Here is a 21,360-nt window from a genome sequence, read left to right on the forward strand (position 1 = left end):
TTACATGGGAACTGGAAAAAGTTGTCTTTTATTTTTTACTTCTGCCAAGAAAGAGGTTCTCGCAGTTCAGGGCAACTGTACCTGTATTCTGCCTCTGTGGTCCAGCAGAGGCACCTGTTCTTAGGATTCTGGTTCCCCATTCATACCTCTCTTGGGCAGAGACATGGGTCTCTCTCCTTCCTGAGTGGGGTATTTCCAGACTGCACAGTTCCCTGCCTACATTGGGAATTCCCCAGAAAGTCAGAGTGCTTCAGCAGGCCTGCTTTGCTTTCTCTTCAAAGGCTATAAACTGCATAATTGTCCATAGGTATAAGATACCACACAGCTTTTCCTAAGCAAGCTCACTTATTCTTAAGGTGAAAGCATTATGGAGAAAACATATTAAAAACAGTAAAAGAACATACAGACATGCTAGTAAGCTTACCAGAGATCACCCCAGCTCCAAAAATGTTTCTCCCAGGTGATAAATTTTTCAAACCCACCAAGGTATTTTTCTGCAGTTACAGGTTCATAACCACCTGGGCTCAGAACAAGCATACGCATCAATAGATCAAGTTCTTCCAACCCTTTCCAGAGCGGATTGATACCTGCTTTGGATAGAAGGTCCTGTCGATTTGCTCAATCAAGCCCTGAGTTAGTTTAAACTCAGGCTGTTTATCCAAAAGTCCTTTCTTTGTTGGTTTGCTGGAGAATACAGGTTGAATCAGGATATACAAGTCTCACCAAGAGGTGGTACCTCTTGTGAAGTGTTACAATCTGAGTGAATTTGACTAATCGCCGCTCACTGTTTTTAGTTCTTGGAGAGCTGTGGTCCTCCTCCCCTATGGAATTACATAAATCCCTGGCCCAAAATGATATATAAACTTAATTGAGTAAGGTTTAACTTAATTCAATACAGTTTATCTAGGATACTGCAGGAAATTGCCATATCTGTCATAGAGATGTCCTTTAAAAAGATCCATCATTTTCATGTTCTTAATTTATGAACCATTGTCAAGGTTTATTATATGCTGCAGGCTTGTGTTCTAAGTGCACCATCCCTATTTGATGTTTCACATTTTCTAATCATCCTGGGTAGTGCATTCTTCTGCTAAGGATGCCCTAGTAAAACTTTAGCTTAAATGAAAGGAGTACTACTAGCACTTGGCTTCTGTTGCTAGGGATGTGTATAACAGTAGACAGTAACATCTGTTAATGTCTAGGACTAGAAACACTTGGCAGAATAATTGGTAAGTAGTAAGGTGCAAGGGCTTGAGAGGGAACAGGAGACTGAACACCATGGAATTTAAAAAACACACATAACCAAGAGAAGTTAGAAAATAAAAAGGGGGAAATGTGAAAACAGTGAATAGAAATGACACATTTGTCACTCTTGTACAAGAAACACTGCTTCCAGCAAAGCCTATGCAAACACCCAGAAATGGCGAGAGCCATATAAGGACAAAATCATCTGACCCTGACCGCCTCTTCCAATGCCACAAAATTGTGTCTTGTCCCTTAAAATATTAGCCAAGATTTTCAGGTGCAACTAGTGATTTTTGGATACCTAATTTTTCTATGTGCCCAATTTGAGATGTCTTAAAGTGGCCTAATTTTCAAAAAGTGTTGAACTCCCAAAATCATTAGTCATTTCTGAAAATTTTGGCTGTTGACTGTCTTGCCATGGGTGGGACCCTGTCCCCTTTGGACAAATTTCTAACATGAATCCTGAATTCTTTTGGTTGCAGTATCCAGTATTTGAATACATGCTTTGTTGCATGGGTAAAAATAAATTAATATGGAGGTGAGAGGTGTCGGAATTGGATTCTAACACATTTAATTTGGTTATTTCTTTATATGACTTATTTTTACTTTGCAAACCGTGTTTCCATTAGTAACTGCACTGCGAGTGATCATATGATGTTTAATAACATGACTACACAGTAAAATTATGGGGTGACCAGGGAGATTGGGTTCAGCAGACTGACTGGTATGTGTATAAACTTCAAATTGATAGCTACACACAGGAACAAGGAGAAAACAGCCCAAACCTTGTAAAGTAAAGTGATGGTTTGGGCAAAGAATTAGAGACATTGGACAATGAAAATGAAGCTAAAAGGAAATGTTAGTTTCAGCTCTCTATTTTGCAGAAACTAACTTGGAGAGTGGTAGACCTCAAACTTCTATAACAGGTTTTTGACAAACTCATCCCACTGAAGTGCAGGTTTCTTTTCCAGATTATATACATTTAGATGGAAGTTAAAATAGTTAAATGTAAGCTTTTTGGATTTCAAGAATTGAATGGCAAAGAGAAGGATTCTTTAAAAATGCCCTGATAAAATAAGTATCCTTGTAAATGAATTTAAAAAATACATGATTTGCCTTTACATAACTTCTGATGGCTTGTGCGTCAGTTTTCATCCAGAATTCCTCCTGGAAAATTACATATGTTCAGGTTTGGAGATAAGTGGGTGAGGGCACGTGGCTGCCACTGCCACCACTGGGCAAGAGAGCCAGCTCCTGGCAACAGACCCAAGCTGGAATGCTTAACGGAAAGGTTCTTTCCCTATCTGTTCCTTTGCAGCTCTTCAGAAGTTACTTCCTGCCTATAAGCAGCAACAACCTTCTTCAAATTCACAGCCTCTATTCAGTCTCTCCACTACAATTAGGCCTGTGGTTCCCTCTGCCTGTCCATGCTTGGCTCTTAAAGGTGAAAGACTGTGGGATGATTAAATTGCACATTAGACCATCCTTGGATTGCCTCTTCTGTCAGCTGCCTGGATACTGCTTTGCTGTGCCCTGCTCTGCTGTTTGTCATTCAGACTTCTTGTCCGCTTCCTGAGACACAGAAATACCATTAAAGTAAAACCTAGTCTTAATTTTACAGTTGAAAAATTGGGTGGTAATGTAGGTCACACACAGTTACATTCAGTTACAATGGCTGAAGATTGGATCACAAAATTTTTTAATGAGACCTTGATCTGTGCAGCCACTATTGTAATCTGCTGGTGCAGTTGCCTGGAAGAATATAATTTGTTCTAGGGCAATACCTCCATAAACATCTGCAAAACTAACTCGTTACTGTCTTTCACAATCCTCCCAAAACTCTCCTTTTCCACAATGCCTACAAAACAAAACAAAAAATGACAACAGGCTGCTGGTGTTCTGAGACCACTGCTCCATCATGCTGACAAATACTGTTTTGTTTCTTTGTACTCGCCCTTTGGTCCGTATCCATCTGTTGTCCTTGTCTTGTAAGCTGTTTGGCGCAGAGACTCTTTTTGTTCTGTTTGTACAGCATAGTTTGTGGTACTACAAGTAATAACTCCAGATCACTCCCCCGCCCCCCCCCTTGTCCCCTGCTCTGCCATTCAGCATTGCTGAGATTTTTGAGCCAGAGCAATGCCCATCCTTATCAGGTAGTTTGCCACCTAGTTACTAACATGTGCACCTTCTGTCAGCTGTGGGCACAAAAAAGTGTGACACAGTGCTAAATGTGTAGCATAAAATGGGAATCAGGCTTTTGAAAATATAGCCCTGTGGACCTACTGTTGTCAGTCAAATATCTGCCCCATGGATACGACATTGAAAGTGTCACTATCTGACAAATTTTAGATACTTCTTTCATTTTGATTAGAACAGTTAATATGACCATTGGATAACAAATCACTGGCAAGCAACAACAAATCAATCTGATATTAAATTATTCCGGAGAGAGTAAAGGATCAGTAGCAGTCTAGAGTGGATTTGACTCAGATCCTAGACTTTATTCTGTTATGGACAGCAGCTTTGAACACCGTTTTATGGCGCAACATGCTGTCTCATGAGGTTGCTGTAATTTCAGCTGAAATTCTTCTATCTGTGTGATGTGGTTTTACTTTGTCTATAAATACAATAGTAAAAACTTCAGCTACATCATGGCCAGATTTGAAACTACATCTTTTTTCAATTAGTTTATTCTTTTTTATTGTTATGGTTACTCATTTTGTCATCTTAATGTATAATTTTTTTTTTATTTTTTATTTTTTTTACAAAACATCTTTTGCTTCTAGAATCCTCACCAGAGCTTTTTCTCTTCCTTTGGGCTTTAGCTTCTTCAAACCAGATTTTAGCATTTAAAGTCTGAGGCTGTCATGTTTTTCATTTGAAATGAGAAGCACTGCTTTTTCAGAGGGAGAAACTTGACAACTTTCTTGAAAAAATTGAATAGAACATAACAAATACTTGCCTTAGTTTAGACAGTCTCTCCAACTACCACCCTGCCTCCAAGCTCTCCTTCCTAAGAAAAATCATGGAGAAATGTCGGGACAGTCAAACTTCAGCAGTATTTCACATTCTGTCTTAGACCTCTCACAGTCAGACTTCAGACTAGCCTATGACATGGCAATTGGTCTTGAGGCATTGATTGGTCTTTCTGTTCATGGACAGGGCAGAACTCCTTGCCTGTACTACTCAGTATCCTTTTACTTGGATGTTCAGGTACAGAGTTGAAGGTCATGAGATCATTAGATCATCTAGTCTCATCTCCTGTATACCACAGGCCATTAAATTTCACCCAGTTACCCTTGTGTTGAACCTAATAACTTGTTTGACTAAAGCATACCTTCCAGAAAGACATCCAGTTTTGATTTAAAGACATCAAGAGATGGAGATTCCACCATTTCCCTTGGCAGAGTGATCCAGTGATTAATCACCCTCACTGTTTAAAAATGTGTGCGTTAATTCTACTTTGAATTTGTCTGGCTTCAGCTTTCAGCCCTTGGTTCTGGTTATGCCTTTGTTCACTAGTCAATGATTCCCAAACTCTTTACAAGGCGACCCACCAAATGCATTTTGTCTTTTTTTTGGTGACACACCGAGATCCAACTTCATGGGGAATTTGGGGAGGGGGGGCACAAAATCATAAACCAGTGTCGTCATCCTTCTGTGATGACCGACCACTATGCCCATACTGACACCAGCCACCTGCAGCAGCACCTCTGCCCCGGCACTACGATCTTAGTGGCCCGGAGTGGAGGAGAGCCTGGGAAAGAGCAAGCTCATCCTGCAGGGCTGGGCCCAGTTCTGTGCTCTGGGTATTTTGGCCTATCCCCACTCTATCCATCATGATGGAGGGGTGGCTGCACCAAATTTGAGTTAGTGGTGCTGAGGCCTCATATGCTAGGTCTCAGCACCTGGAGCAGAGAGCCAGGCTCTTCACTCCAGCAGAGAAAGAAAGGTCTGATGGGTTCTTTCTAGCAGAGAAAGGTACAACAACGATCCAATGGCTGGAAGTTGAAGCTAGACAGATTCAGACTGGAAATAATGTGTACATTTTGAATGCTGAGAATACTTTATCATTGCAACAATTAACCAAGGATCATGGTGGATACTCCATCACCGGCAATTTTCACATCAAGACTGGATGTTTTTCTAACAAATATGATCTAGTCCAGGGGTCGGCAACCTTTCAGAAGTGCTGTGCCGAGTCTTCATTTATTCATTCTAATTTAAGATTTCACATGCCAGTAATACACTTTAACATTTTTAGAAGGTCTCTTTCTATAAGTCTATAATATAGAACTAAACTATTGCTGTATGTAAAGTAAATAAGGTTTTTAAAATGTTTAAGAAGCTTCATTTAAAATTAAATTAAAATGCAGAGCCCCCCTGGCCAGGACCCGGTCAGTGTGAGTGCCACTGAAAATCCGCTCGCGTGCCGCCTTTGGCACGCGTGCCATAGGTTGCCTACCCCGATCTAGGGATTATTTTGAGGTAGTTTTATGGCCTGCGTTTTGCAGGTGGGTCAGACTTAGATGATCACAGTGGTCCCTTCTGGCCTTAGAATCTCTGAACCAAGTCACAGCACCTGGAAAGGAGAAGCACCACCATTGCAGGGTGGACTTGCTCTCAAACTCCAAACCACCCCCACTGCACCCAACCAGCTGGGCCTCTGCACTGGGCCCACAACCTATCTACAGCCGTCCCAATCACAACCCACCGTTTGGGAAATACTGCACTAAATTAAAGAGGCTTTTAGTACCTTCTCTCTGTGAAGTTACTTATCTGGTGTAATCAAGTCACCTCTCAACTGTTTTTCTTTTTTTTTTTTTTAAAGCTAAACTCTGCATTTGGTAATGTTAAAATGAATTTTGTTTGACTGGGCCCAGCTCACCGAGTGACCCAGATTGTTCTGAATGATTGCCTTACCCATATCATTATTTACCACTCCATTGATCTTTGTGTCATCTGCAAACTTTATCAGCAGTGATTTTATATTTACCTTCAAATCACTGATGAAAATGTTGAATAGCATCAAGCCTAGGCATTGCTGACCTCTTTACAAGACTTAGCTGAAGTGGACAATGCAACACTATGGTGACTTGAGTCATTCCCCTCAAACAGGACCTAAAGACTAGTACTGAGCATGTCTCATACAGTCACAGGGATCAGTACTGTATATTTCTCCTCCACTTGGAGAGGTTGTGAAATGCTGCTTGCTCCCTGAAGCAGTAAGTGGACATCTTTACTTTTTGGATGCTAAGGTCTTCAAGATAGGACCTATGCCTTCATATATACTTGTTCAGCATCTACGCCTAGGCTCCTGATCTTGGTTGTAATACTCCTTGGTAAATGTAACCACCATCACTTCAGACTTGCCTGGGTATAATTTGAGGTAGCTGCTCTTTAGACAGGTGTTGGTCACGTGCAAGCATTTTGCTATCTTTGGTCACTGACCTTTCCCTCCATTTTTCAAGGTAGCCTAGCAGTCTTACTGCATTCAGCACTGATTCTGGATACAGGTTGCAACAGTAGTGAACGATGGATTTTTCTCCAACGTGTCAGGAAACTGTCTCTTCCTTTTAGATGAGGATCTGGCCATAGTGATCCTTGTATTCATCTCATTGTAATTTACTGTACCTGGGCTGAAAGCAAAGACAACACAAACCCCAATTTGTACAGACTGTAGTAGCCCATCTTCTCAGAAGTTTTTCCAGATGAGCACATATATCATGACCGTGATTTGCACCCTCTATAATCTGTCCTTCCAGTGCTTTTTTCAAATCCTTAGCCTTTAAGGCAGAAAATGGTTTGGGGCCTTACCATGTCTTTTCACAACTCACAGTGACAGCTGCTTTCATAGTGCAGCTAGCTGTGGCCAGGTCAAAGTTTGAGATTCCTGGAGATTCCAGTCAAGGGCCCTTGTCCATGGAATGCCCCACTTGAAGAAATACCTCGGAGTCCAAGCATAACCATTTTTACAGTACTTAACAAGACTTGCTTTTTGCAAAAATGTTGCTGCAATAAAAGATGGAGAGTGGGAATTGGCAGTAAGCAAAGTGGCTGAATGTAGGAAAGACTAACAGCAGAGGCCTCTATGGACAACTGCATTTTAATTACAGATAATACAGTGATGGGCATGTTTGAAATACCTCCAAAACATTTTATATTGTAGTTATCAGTTGCCGCATTTGAATTTGAAACTGTGGTTTGCAATGCAGCCTTGGTTGTACAAAGCTGATCCTTCTGTCCCTTCAGTTAGTGTTATTCCCTTCCCTCAATTACTTCATGTTCCTTAAGGTTACCTACCCTGCCCTGTCCTCAGCTGCTGCATTCCATGCTCTTCCTTGCCCCTATGTCCCTCACCTTCATAATTGCACTCTGCTTGTCTTGAAGAAGTGGTGGTAACCTAGCTGTCTGAGCAGCTAGATTCCAAGGCAACACTTAATGGCTTCTTTCCCTTAGAATGATGCAGGAGAGTGCCCTAAATAACACATCAGGGATTCTTTATAAACTAAATGATTCTACCAGTCTGTTCTTTTGGTACTTTATCTCTTGCTTTCGTGATTTTTAACTGTTGGCAGTTGAATGGAGTATTGAAGAAAAGAGCCCTCTTGTCAATAGCTGCTAGTTTAGAATTTGTAGTTGTGTCCACAGCAGTATGTTAGTGACCTGATTTGGAATGCTGGAAGCTTAGCAGCATGATTACTTCATTGCTAAGCAACACAGAATCTAGTTAGTTGAATTGCATATGTTGCTGCTGCAAGTGTTTCTACATTTAAAAAAAAAATCAGATTTCTTTCTAATCCTGGTAACCTCTTGGAAAGAGTATATGTTTTTTTTATGGACGTATATAAATAGTGTGTGAATATTACATACTTGCTTATCCAATACATATATTAATAAGAGTGTGTGAATGAGAGAGCAAAATACTAGACATTCTGTATTATTCATATAGTGCCATAAAGTGTGGAGTACTTTTACAAATAAGACACTGTCTGGCTCCAGTGGCTTGAAAGAGCAGTAGTTTGAGTCACACATGAGAGCTGCATTAAGGTTAAGCAGTTGGAATGCTGCAGATTTCTTTAATGTCAGCTGTAGTAAAATAGTTGTATTCACAGTTTGTACTAGCAGTGCTTTTTTGCTTCTAAATACTAACTCTGAATAGAAACTGATGTAACATTCTGAATCTGCAGCGATTTTTAAATTTTACTCCCATAGCATGTATATATATTTGTGTGTACGTGTATGTTTTGAGTGTAATGTACTTCCTGGATAAGTATCAGTGCCTTTTTTGCCAAAGGATAAACTACATAAAAGTTGGGGGAGTGTTAATGCAGAGTCTGTTCTGATCGTCCTCTGTGTTTAATCCATTCAGTATAAAACAAAAAAGGATGATTGTGTATAATTCTAATAACTTTATTTTTATAGGATCTTGTCAACACTGGACTCAGCACTTTCTTCTTTTTCATTGCATCTGTAGTACTTGCTGCTTTGAACCATAAAACTGGAGCAGAAATTGCTGCTGTGGTAAGAAAACAATTCAAATTTCTTTACTCTTGACAATTATTTTTCATCAGAAGTAAAGGGTGACTTTTTCCTGCACCCCATTGGATATTTCCCTCACTCTTGCTCACACATCTCTATATACTTTAATGGTTATCATCTACACAATTTGGGCTAGTAGCGATGTTTTGATTTCAAGGAAATCAGCTCTCCCTCTATGACATGAGGTGATATTGGATGAGCCCTCCCCCCAAAAGTTTTAATGGTGAGAGCCAAAAAAACTAAGTTTTAGGTTTAGTTGATCAGATATTCTATAACTTTGAATGGTCATTTGCAAATGCTTTATTATTTACTACTTTTAATAAAAGGTTACAGCTATGCATGAAATCAGACTCATTTTAAAGTTGCTACAGACAGTCTTGCAAAATTCTACTTGCATGCTCTTTAGTAAGTTTTTCTTTTAGGGTGAGTAAAAGAGTATTCATTTTTTATTACCACAACCATCATAAGGGCAAGTGAATCGATTTGTGCCTGAACTGGCAAATTTTAATGAGTTTTACGAGGCTGGGTATAATAATGGTTAAAGTCACATACCTACTCCACAGAATTTTGCAGGGATGAAGTTGAGGAGAAGTAAAAATTAACTCCTTATTTCCTGTGCTTTGAGGGGCCTGATCTTGGGACAATGATCTCTTCCCTCCTTGCCATTCAGTGCCATATGGTAGAGTAGCAGTATTTAACTTGCATTGCTTCACAGCATAATAGATAAGTGAGAGTGGAATTCTCATTGTGGCACTAGGTCATTTCTGTTTGCATCACTGGCTTGAGGCCAGATTAGCTCCAGAGTGATCAAAATCACTACTGTTTGCTGAGTGTTTGGATAAGCAATAAGTTGGTAGCTTCTCTCTCACTCAGTTTCACAAAACCCACAATCTGTGTTTGGCATCGTTATTAAATCCAGCAGAAAAGTTGAGGATTTAATGGGGAAAGAACTATCCTGTCTCTCTTTAGAGGTCTCTTTGACATGAACATATCTTGAATTGCCAATGTCAAGGGTGTTCTGTGTCTAGAGACCTTCAGTCTTTAAGATCATTAATCTAGTATCTTTCACAAATGCTAACATTCATTTAAAATAAAAGGCATTGGAGCTGATTTTTATAGGCCACACCAATGTGTCAATGCTAAGTACAACATCAAGCTCTAACGGTTTTGTTGTGAATCTGTTACCATTTTTGATTTGGAAGATTGCCTTTGACAAAGTTTTGCTGCTGTTTCTTTTAGATATTTGGTTTCTTGGCGATGATAGTGTATGCTGTGAATATGTATTTAGCTGTTAAAAAATGGCGAATGAACAGCAGACAGCAGAACAGCCGGCAGACAAGTGATTACATTCGTGCTCGGACAGAATCAAGAGAAGTAGATCACCACCCTGAGATTCAGCGTCTGGATGCGTGAAAACTACAGCTGAGTGGGACTGCAAAGAGGGGATAGAAAACAGCAACTTTTTATTTTGCTTCATCAAGTGAAGTTTATATAGTTTGAAGTTTTCATTTTTTAGGAAGAGTCTTGGCAGAGATAAGCTGACCATTTATATGTACAGAGAGAGAAGTTGATCTACATTTATTCAGAAGCTATTGGCTTGGAGGCTATAATTATTGGCCATTCAAAAGCACGATCTATATACAATGATTACATATATATCTGATGTATGTTAATATTTTAGATTAAACACCTGTATAGTACTTCTTTCCAGGTACCAGCTCTAGAGAGACTTGCGCACTCTGCCACTATTTCATCACCCAGTAGGAATGTTATGATCAACACTATATTGTTTTGTTAAAAGAAAGAAATATTCCAAAACTTAAGTACATTTTATTGCATATGAAAAGAAAGTGAGGGACAAATAGCAATAACATAAGCCAGCTTTAGCGTACACCAACACTTTATACACTTCCTCATGTAGCTTTGCCAATGCAATTCACTTCTCACCTGCAAGACCTACCACAGTTCCATCCTTGGTACATCTTGTAGCTGACACAGGCAATCACATCAGATATTTGGGCTGGTGAATTGGTGATATGGACAGACACACTATAGACTGTACTAAAACCACCAAACTCATTTCTTGTATGACCTCAACCAGATTTTGAATTGGCGCTCCTACATGTGAAAGAGTAGCACTTTCACCTGCTGCACAGTCAAAACAACCCATCCAACACTAGTATGTAGGTGTCTGCTCGTGTTTGAATATGTATTACATGATTTTCATTCATGAAATACTTTTGGGGGGGTTGTCAAGTAATAGACTCTACACCCCAATCAAAGTTCATTTTTTATTTCGAGGTTCAGTCATCTGGGAATTTTAAGGAAATCAGGAGCCACCAAAAATGCATGATGTATATATTGTAGGATATTCCAAGACTATGACGTGTTTTGTGTAGGATAAAATACATTTTATGGCATATTCCTGTTTGATTGGTTGTTCTGTTAAATTAAAATTGGTTGGTAGTAGGTAAAATAATTTGGTTTAATGCCTAAATTGGACATAGCTATAAAACATTTTTATAATGTTCCTTTGAAGCTAATTTTAGGTAACGAGAACTTATGGGTGGTTGAACCTATTGTTTTTCTCTGTTTGCTTGTCATGTTTACAGACCATTTTCCTAGCTCAAATTTTCTCACTTCCATTGAACTTTCAGTGAAGAGAAGACTATATTCTCTGGTTATTGAATTCTGCAATAATATGTCTAGAACCTTAATCATAATTTTATTAGGGCGACTTCACTAATATCGTGTGTGTCCCATGTAATAATGGGTTGGCATATGGATAAGTGGTTACAACAGCTTTCTCATTTATTGTAGATGGGAACACAACACCACACCACCCCTAGTGGAGTCAAATATAAACCTGATGTACTTGAGTAAGATCTTCATGGAAGTCAGTGAAGTTGTATACACTCACACCAGATGTGAGTTTGTTCCACAGACTTTTAGCATCGTGTTCATGTGTAACTATTCCCAGTATGGGTTGATGTTTACACCAATACATAGTTGGAATCATAAGTATAACACGCTGTCAAGTCAATTTTAAGTGCAAAATGTAGATTTTTTTTTTCCAGACAGAGTTTTAGCAACCCTAAAGTTAATAGAAATGTTTACATGAAACTTTTTTGTAATTCCAAAAGAAACAGGGAAGCTCTAGATTTGAATATTCTGCACTGTTCACTTCTCGGGCAATGCAAGCCTTGTGCTGATGCATGAAAACCAGAAAGTGAGACTGTTTCTCTCTTGTCATTCTCCAACTTGTTTGCTATTTGCAATCATTCCACATAAACTAGATCTTTTAAAAATTCTGTTTTAATAATTAAATTAAAGGAAACTAATTGTTTATTTTTAACCTGATAGAGGTCTGTTTATCATATTATCATATTTAATGTTATATTTTACATTTCACTGAAAGTTGTAACTGAAGGGAGTGCTGAGTTTAGAGTCTAATAGTTGAAGTTCTAATGATCCTCTAGAGTGGTTAAGAACATAGCCATTTTATTAATTAATTCCAGTGAAAGCTAGCTTTAATGGGGTGTCACATGAAAACTGGCCCATAATTCAGTATGGTTAGCAGTGCTGAATGGAGGTCTGCACTGTGCCCATTGGATAAGTTGTTTTTTCAGCATGCTGTGCCAAGCATTGGAGGGATGATATAATTGGGGTAGTTCATAGATGTTGCAATTTAAAAAAAAGAATATCCATAAATAAACCTTAAAAACTAAACACAGTGATCTTTAGGGTAGACTTGCAGCTTAGTTTAAAGGAATATACTGAAATGTTATCGAAACCCTCTAAAAAGGGATTCAGAGGATGCCTATATTCATATTTCATGGGTGAGGTCTTCCGCTGAAGTCAAGTAATAGAGGAATCCAGTGTATGGTATAATAACGAAGACTTTTCAACATAGCAAAAGTGTATCCTATTAGCTGATCAGTAGAAGGAATGAGATGGTATATTATACAATCCCCTCTGCTTTTCTAGTTAATTTCTGACCCTAAGCAATGTTCTGGTTACTTAGAGATCTAGACAGAGATCCATTTACAATTTTATGTACTTTCTTGGTATCTTTTAACATTATGTGCATTTTACTGCATGGGAAAGGGGGAAAACTGCATAGTGCGTTGTCAGAGTTAGATCACAGAAGGTTTTTGTTAAAGTGCGTGCTTGGTCTGGCTAGTTAATGTGAATTACTTTTTTTACAGTAATCTGATACAATGGTCTCTAGTATATTGTACAATCATATAGCAAATGTACGATATGATTACACATGAGATACAATGGCTTTGATGTTCTGAGTACAAAATATAATTATTTATTATTTACACCATGATTACGTGGTCAGCATAATTATAGAAGAAGATATGAAGTTTCTGAGATGAGCTAGGACAGAATAAAAATTTTAAAAAACCACTTTCTGAACACAAATCTTAAATAACTGTAAACAAACAGAAAATAGATGCAACTTCCATATAACTTTTGGGACCAAAGATGATTTTAGTGTTGATAGATACACTTCTTAAAAAAACTAAATTAGAGATTTGTTAGTCTAGGAAAACATTATTTATGAATGTCATGCAAGTTGAAGGGGATGGATTCATTGGCCTTATGATAGAAAATTAAAATTCATATGCTGATATCCTACAGAATGTACACAATTATTTGTTTTTTCCAGACTGAATTTTGTACTGTGGCATAATGAAATATCAGCATCTTTCCAACAAATTAAAAAAGCTAATAACCAGAATGCAGATACTGGTATTGGCCTCTATATAAAAAAATGGGGCAGAAAACATAGGAAACTCATCTTAAAGTGCTTCCCCCTATCAGATTACAGTTCTGCTTTACTACCGGTTAGTCTCACTTTGAACTGCTTGTTAAACATAAAGGGACCACTTCCTTAGTCCACAAGAGAACTACTTTGCTCCACAAAGGGATCCACAACATTGTAAATAGAGCTCAAATTAAAACCAGACCATTAAACCATTTCTCAACTATGTGGAAATGTGGTGCTTGAAATTGTCTTAGTCATCAGGGCATTCTTTCCAAGGCAAATCCTGTTCTCAGATATGCAATTCCAATGTATTTCAGTGTGTATGTGTAGCTGAGGGAAAAATTTGCCATATTTGTGCACACCCCATAAGTAGGGCCCTAAGAAATTCACGGTCTGTTCTGGTAAATTTCATGGCCGGAGGGTTTTAAAATAAGTCAGTTTCACCTTTTCACATTTTATGTCTGAAATTTCACGGTGTTGTAACCATCGAGGTCCTGACTCAAAACGAGACTTGGGGGTTGGCAAAGCTGTTGTAGGGGGGTCATGGGATTGTCACCCTCATTTCCATGCTGCCATCAGAGCTGGTTTCCGTGGAGCTTCCTGCAACCAGGGGAGGTATCCAGAGGTGGGGCTGATCTCTCCCTCCTCCTTCTCCAGAGCTGCTATGCAGGGGAAGAGCATGTCCTGTCCCTCCCCAGACCAGCTGGGATTAGCAGCTAGGAGCCCCTGGCTGGGGCGGTCCCAGAAGCAAGGGGAGATCAGGCCCACCTCCACCTCCAGGAACCTCCTCTGGCTGCCGGAAGCTTGGTGACTGCTGTTTGGGCTCTGAAGGCAGCACAGCTACGGATCTTTCTGCAGCCAGGGGAGGAGGTGGGTCTATCTCCTCCTAAGAACAGCCTTGCAGGGGAAGAGGAAGTCCCGTCCCTCCCCAGCCTGGCGGACTATCAGCAGGAGCTGGCTGAATGGTAAGAGCCCCCCTGCTGGGGCACCCCCAGGCCTGCACCTTCCCTCCCCTCCAATAGCTACATTTCACTGGAAAGGTCTGATTTCACGGTCCGTAACGTGTTTTTCACGACTGTGAATCTGGTAGGGCCCTACCCATAAGAGAACATGAATGAAATAGACAAATAATGGTAGCAGCTACACGTGCAGACTTCTGGTTTTGCTTGTTTGTTTTAAATAGTTCTGTACACGGCTTTCTGTCAATCCCATATTCAATTTTGTCAGCCTGGCCACTTGCTCATCTTGTCACATTCTCTGTAACTATAGCAACATGGAAACCACTCTCAACCATAGAAATAATTTCACACGAAACCTAGTAGGAACTGGGTTTTTGGGAATTTCCTTGCCTAGTAGCAAAGGTGGTTCTTCCTGCCGCCTATTTGCTTTCCCCCCCCCATGGAAATCACCTAATAATTGCCTTGTTTAGTCGGGAAGTTTTTGTACATCCCTCCCCACCAAACTAAATGGGGTTTGGCTCTGCGTTTGGGAAAATGAGGGCAGATTGTCCAGCACCTTCTCTTTATTTAGTTAAGTATTTCCCTTTGGGATTAGTTTGGTGGTTTTTGCTCCCTCCTTCAGAAATTTGGAAGCTGTGTGGTGTACCCAAGTCCCCAGCTAGTTGTGTTTTTCCTATAAATCATGTCTTCTGCCTGAAGCACTCGCACAGAGGTGAAAAGAATGGAAGACGCTTTCCCTTTTCCAGAGAGAGAGAGGTAGCTGTGAGATTTCATGCCAGTGCTTCAGAGGGCCCCAAGCTCTCTAGCACTTGATGGTTCTGAAACAGTGGCCCTGGTCCCACAGTGTCTGTGCTGTCCATCCAGTCCTTGTAGCCTTTTGAATACAAGTTATAGCTTGGTTGGCTGTGGTAGCAAAGTTTATTACTTTTTCCTTTCTTGGAGGTAGATTGTCTGTTAGGCAAAGCCGTGAATGACGACAGAAAGGAACTTTAAAGAGCCTTAGTGTACCATCAGGATTGGCAGATAAAGCTCTGTTTGAAATTAACTTTCCATTCACAAGGAAACTACTCTTCCTTTTAGGTTTCGTATCACATAGCTTAGTTCCGTAGCCTGTCACTTAGAATGGTCTGGACCTTTTTTGTTCTCTCCGCTTGTACCTGATAGTTAATTTTGGTGGGAAGTGGGGAGAGATGGACAGCTGGCTATCTCCAGTCTCTTCTAAATCAGTGACTGTCTCAACTCTTCTTTCTGTGAACTGCTTCATAAGATAGAGAGCCTGGCATGGTCCTGCCCTGTTACTGCAAGATCCACTGGGTCTTACAATACTCTCATTCATACTACTAGATAGAGCTCTGTGATCTGGACTGCAGTTTGAGAGTTGCTGTTCTAGACAACGGACCCAGGTAGTCCCTTGCAACTGGATTGTAGAATTAATCGCTAAAGTTTTCAGTGAAATTTCCAGTTTGGCCTCCTTAAACAAGTGAAGATCTTCCTTTATGCTACTTACCCCTTCTGTTACATTGGTTTGAGGCATACAGGCAGAGCAAGTGGTGCTTAACGTACCCACGTCACATCATTTTGGCAATACCAGCTTTGTTTTTCAACAGGGAATCTTTTCCTGGTCTGAAATCTCCCCACCTCTGTGCCTAGTGTCGTCTTTTCTGACTCTCTTTTTAATAAACATTCTTTCACCCATTTCCTTTCTGGGGGTGGTAATTAATATTACAGTAGTTCTGGAGAGCACCCGTCACAAAAAGCCTGAGGCACTCTGCATTTCAAAAACTATTAAAAAGAGCATCAACCATCCTCCTTCAGATGTGATGTAAAGACTGAACAGCTTTCCAAGTCTAAATAGCATAAACATGATAAGCTCTTAATGCTGAAACCTCTAGAGCCAAAGGTCTTTGATATTTAGGACAAATAAATAGTCTGGTAGAATCTAACCATGAACCTAAGAAAAATCTGTTAATGCTTTTACATAACTCTTTATTTTCCAAGTGATGTGTGAACATTAATAATCCTCAATGCCCTTGGGAAGGAGAAGGGAGGTGTTTTCTGCTTTTCACAGAAGAAGAGACAGAGAGACAGCGCGTCAATGGTAGAAACAGGTTTGGAAATCTGGATTTTTTTGTTCCCATCCTCTAGGTCACATCCCATCCCTAATCAGGAAATAAGATACTAAATCAGAGAGAGTCTGTGCTTGTGAACAGTATACTGTAAAATCTGTGTCAGAGCTATGCTGTTATATCAGCCAGTGTGGTTATCGAACAACCCAATTAAAAGCCAGTAGTTGGTCAAAGGAGTCACTACAGAATGCAAATACTGCTTTCACCAGAAGGGTGAATGTGCCCCGTGTGAGGCACTGATCCTGCAAAGTTTTACACACTGAGTAGTCCCACTGAAATCAAAGCTATTTATATTGTGTAAAGTTGAGCAAGTGTGTAGGTCCCTGCAAGATCAGGATACTTAGTCCCTAGCTATGAGCCCAATTCATAATGTGGTGGACTGCTGGGATGGCCTTGGAGTCAACTAAGGATCAGACACATTATGCAGAGATAGACGGTTGTTTTTTAACTATTGTGTTTAAACCTATTTTAGGCCTAATGGTCATAAAAATATCATTTTGAAAGGAAACTGAAATATGTACAAAAATAGCAGAATGCTGTAATGTTTGTCAAGTAAGGATCTGGAAAGACATTATATTTGAAAACTGCTAATAAAAGTGGTAGAGAGTTCTTCCTTTCAGTAGGGGAAGTTACCAAGACTCAGAAGCAGGATTAAGTTAAATCGCTCTTTACAAACTATTTCTCCTTATTCAAGAATTAGCTGGATACTTCACTAGAATTTTTCTTCTTAGCACTGTCTTTACTATCGCCATAGTACCCATCATCCTTTCACAGGAGCAGAGAGGTTTCAAATTGGCTGGGAGAGTAGGAGGATACAGTCTGGCCCTAAAGTTTATTTTTTGTGTAAAGTTAAAAGAAAAAAAATCTTTGACCCTCGTGTATCCATTGATGTTTCTGAAATACACTTTTAAAAGAAAATCTGCTCAGGCTGTGATTTATAATATTCTTTGATTTAGAGTAGATGACACCGGTCAATTTTGTTTAGGGACATGCAGGCTTCAGAAGTGTTCTTATTTATGCCTCTAAGTGAAAGTCACCCATTTCTTTCCAAAAATGAGATGAAGTACATCTTGCGCTGGCATACACTATTCACAATCCCACTGGACTCATTCAGCTCTGCTGGATGAATGACCTAGTGAAAATGTGTCTCTTAGTAGCTATGGGCTAATAAATATTTTTTGTATAACTAGTCACAGGTGTTCCTTTTTAAATTATACTTGGCAAAGAAAATATTTAATTTTGTTTTTATATACAATATACCTAGTTAACCTTGATTGACATATTTATAACATAGAGCTTTGAACTTACTATGAAGGTTTTCAGTCCCATGGATTTCGTGAGCTAAGTAAAAGCTAATTAACATATAGTGAAGGATATGGAAATTGTCATAAATTCATAATGAAGACTTAAAAACATTTAAAAAGGCAGTGTCCAGATCTTGTAAACAGGTTTTTGGGGTTTGGTTGGGGCTGGTCCTACAACTATATTAATAACCTCTGGATGTGAAATACTGAGGGAACAGGATGAAATATAAACATCTGCTTCTTTTGACTTGCAAGGGACCCGATGAGTATCCAGAACATAGTAAATTTCAGGGTGTCCTTTTTTTTGACAAATGTCTTAACAGACATATTTAGTTGTAAGCTTCACATTTGAAAGGAAATATCTATAACTAGTTTGACTTAGTACTTTTAGCAATCTTTTAATCCTAAAAGTAAAATAGTCTAAATATTTTAGCAATGCTATATTGTTCCTGAAGTCTATAGGTTTAAAGTGATTCAGGCTAGCAGCCTGGTATTTTGAAAATTTGCTACTTTCAATTTTCTACTTTTTATACTTTAGATCTTGAATGTTTACTGGTTCCTAGCAATTGGATATTGTGGAGGGATAGTGCATCTTATCACTACCATTCATGCAACTTTAAATCACATTGCAGACCTATAGTGAGAATAGTACTTTTTATTTGTATTGTGATTCAATTTAATGCATTTTAAAGTAATTCCTATATTTAAAATACAACACTTAGGACATCCTAGAATGAATGATATAGCTACTTGAAAGGTGTTCTGTTGGCCAGGTTTCTCCTCTTCTACATTCGTGTCCATTGAAACTGTTTGTATATGTTGAAGTTTGTAAGGGTTCAGGAACCCAGAATAAAATAGTAAAGTATGTATTTATTACTCACTTTATTGCTCAGTTCTGATTTGAAAAGTTGACATTTTGTTATGCCTTTTCACATACTTGTAAACAAATATTGGAAAAACTGCTTCACCTAGGGTGCCTTCCATGTTTGGTATAAGTACTTTGTCAGTCATAAAGACAGAAATGTAATGTACTAAACCAGTAAACACTATTTTTGTAACGTGGCTTACTAACACATTTCCAGCTTTGTGTTTTATTTTCACTAACACTAGCCTTAATGGTAACAGCAGCCATTTTTTCCCTTTATACACTAATAGTAAAGTTCTGCGTTCAAGGTAGAACAGGAAAGTTGTACCTATTTTGCTCTGCTCTGCTCAAAACTGTAACCTGAAAGGTGAAAAACAACTCAGACTAACAGAGAAATAAACTTGAAAATACTCCCTCCCTCCCCCCCCCAAGACATGCCTGAAGAGATCGCCATTTGTGAGATGCATATGCAACCCTGATGCTGAATCTGAGCCCCAACTGGGGCTGATCCAAACATTCCTGCATCTAGACTACTACTTAAGATAGAATATCAGTTTTTAAAAGAAATCTCTTGTCTTGGCTGAAAGACTTTAAATGACAGGGAATCTAGTCCTGTGCTACCATACTTGTGAATGTGAACAGCAAGAGGTTCAGAAATGTCATCTAGAATAAAATCTTTTTTTTTTTTCTTCCCAAATCTGTGTGTAGGTTAAATCAGAGTTAGAATTCTCTGTCTTTGAACTTGCAGACTGCTGGGCTGGGCAAAGTTAGTCCACTTTTCCTTTTAATATTAGCACAACTCCCCTGTGTGATACCCTTGTGTGTTTCCCCTTTTGGATAAGGAAACTAATTTTCTGCCAAGGAAAATACTTTAAGCATTTTCGTATGTGCCACTGCAGATTCAGGGCCTGATTCTGCAGCCCTTACTCAGGCAAAACTCCCCGTTGACTTCAAGGACCATAGGCTCGGGCCCCTATGTGATTATCCCGCCTTCATGTGTAAAAGCATGTTCTGACTCAGACAAATGAATTTTTAGTTTTAAGAAAATTGCATTCAAGCAAAATGTTATGTATAAAGATCATTTACAATCTGATACAATCTAACTGTATTTTTGGTTGGTGTTCTTACATCTATTTTAGATCAGCAAAAAACCACAAGTAAGATGGTCAACAAACAATATTGAAAGTTTCTAGCACAGGTACTTACCCTCTAATCCAAACTGGTGTCACCTTCTTCACAGTATCAGTAACTAATTTAACCTGATACAGTATGTGTAGTAGCTGTCAGGCTGTTTATGCAAAGAAATTCTATTGATGCTCTGGACAACTTTAAAGGCAAGAAAATCATACGAGAACAAACGCTTCCTAAACTTGTTTTATAGAGACAACTGATATTCCTTTATATGTTATGCACTTCTTTTCTTTTTTAATTAATGTTCTAGTATAAACAAAAGTTGAAGGATTGTAATAAATTTACTAATGTGATAAAGAAGGCAATCTCTAAGTTGCTGTTTATCTTGTCTATATGTTTTTAAAACACATGCCTTTATAACACAACTTAAATGGTGTATTGTATCAGTTTTAAATGTCATTTTGCTTATTCTGTGTTTTGTATATGGGCACAATTTTTTTTTTAATTTTCCAATTTAAAATGTAGTATTTGTGCTGCCTTTAGAGTTTGCTATTGTCTCTTTGCTAGCTTTTTTCCTTTGTTCTTTTGATATATCAAGATAATGAGCTCTAAAAATTTTCATGGTACTCTTCTGATTACATCTTCATAGTGGTAAAATCTGTATTTTTGTATGTAGGGAAAATAGTTTTCTGAACACTAATTTCTGATCAGTATAGTACGGAATCATTTGTGAAGGATTTCTTGTTTAATAAATGGACATGTTAAAGTGTTTAAAACATTTTGTCGTCATCTGTAAATGTAATGTATAAGTTCAGTACTAGGTGTCATGGCTGGTTATTTATCATCTTTGCTGATGATTGCCTGAAATTGCCATCCACTACTACAGTAAGTGTAAACTGGTTTATTAGTTCGATGCTTAAAGAAAATTGTTGTGATTAAATTGGTGAGGATGATAAAGCACCAGGAAAGAGATTCTTTGTGGATCAAAGAGTTGTTTAAAAAACCAAACACGTAAGTAGTCCCTGATAAATTCCATGTAGCAGAAAGCTCAAACAGGCTAGTTGCCACGGTGTATGTTTGTGACAGGATCTCTTTGGAGGGATTTTTTTGACCTGTTCAATGAAATGCTATTACTTACTGTGGTTTGCAGTGTTGTACTCTGAATTGTAAATAAGCCTGAGACTGAAATCTTGGAGGAAATGGATACACTCTGAGGTGGCAGAAAGTTAAGTGGCATGAGATATTATTCTGGGAAGTGGGAAGATGAATTTCTTTATTGCTTAGGTGCTTCAGGCATGATATGAAGGCATTGAGTCTCTGAAGGCAAGAAGCTAGCGGGAGGACACCTCTCAGGGGATCTGCTCATTGAATGAATGTTGTGGAAAAACTGGGATGCTTGGAAGGCACTTTA

General features: G+C 38.8%; 1 protein-coding gene across 1 annotated transcript in view; it reads left to right on the forward strand.

Annotated features, from left to right (window-relative positions):
• Positions 1 to 20,757, forward strand: part of CMTM4 (CKLF like MARVEL transmembrane domain containing 4) — a 57,911-nt gene extending 37,154 nt beyond the window's left edge. Inside the window, exons 3-4 of the mRNA XM_044987271.1 lie at positions 8,671 to 8,769; positions 10,027 to 20,757. Coding sequence (XP_044843206.1) covers positions 8,671 to 8,769; positions 10,027 to 10,200 — 273 coding nt within the window. The 3' untranslated portion in view covers positions 10,201 to 20,757. The remainder of the gene's footprint in view (positions 1 to 8,670; positions 8,770 to 10,026) is intronic.
• The last annotated feature ends 603 nt before the right edge of the window (positions 20,758 to 21,360 follow it).

This window comes from Mauremys mutica, chromosome 14, assembly GCF_020497125.1.
Source record: "Mauremys mutica isolate MM-2020 ecotype Southern chromosome 14, ASM2049712v1, whole genome shotgun sequence".
Taxonomy (NCBI): Eukaryota; Metazoa; Chordata; order Testudines; family Geoemydidae; genus Mauremys; species Mauremys mutica.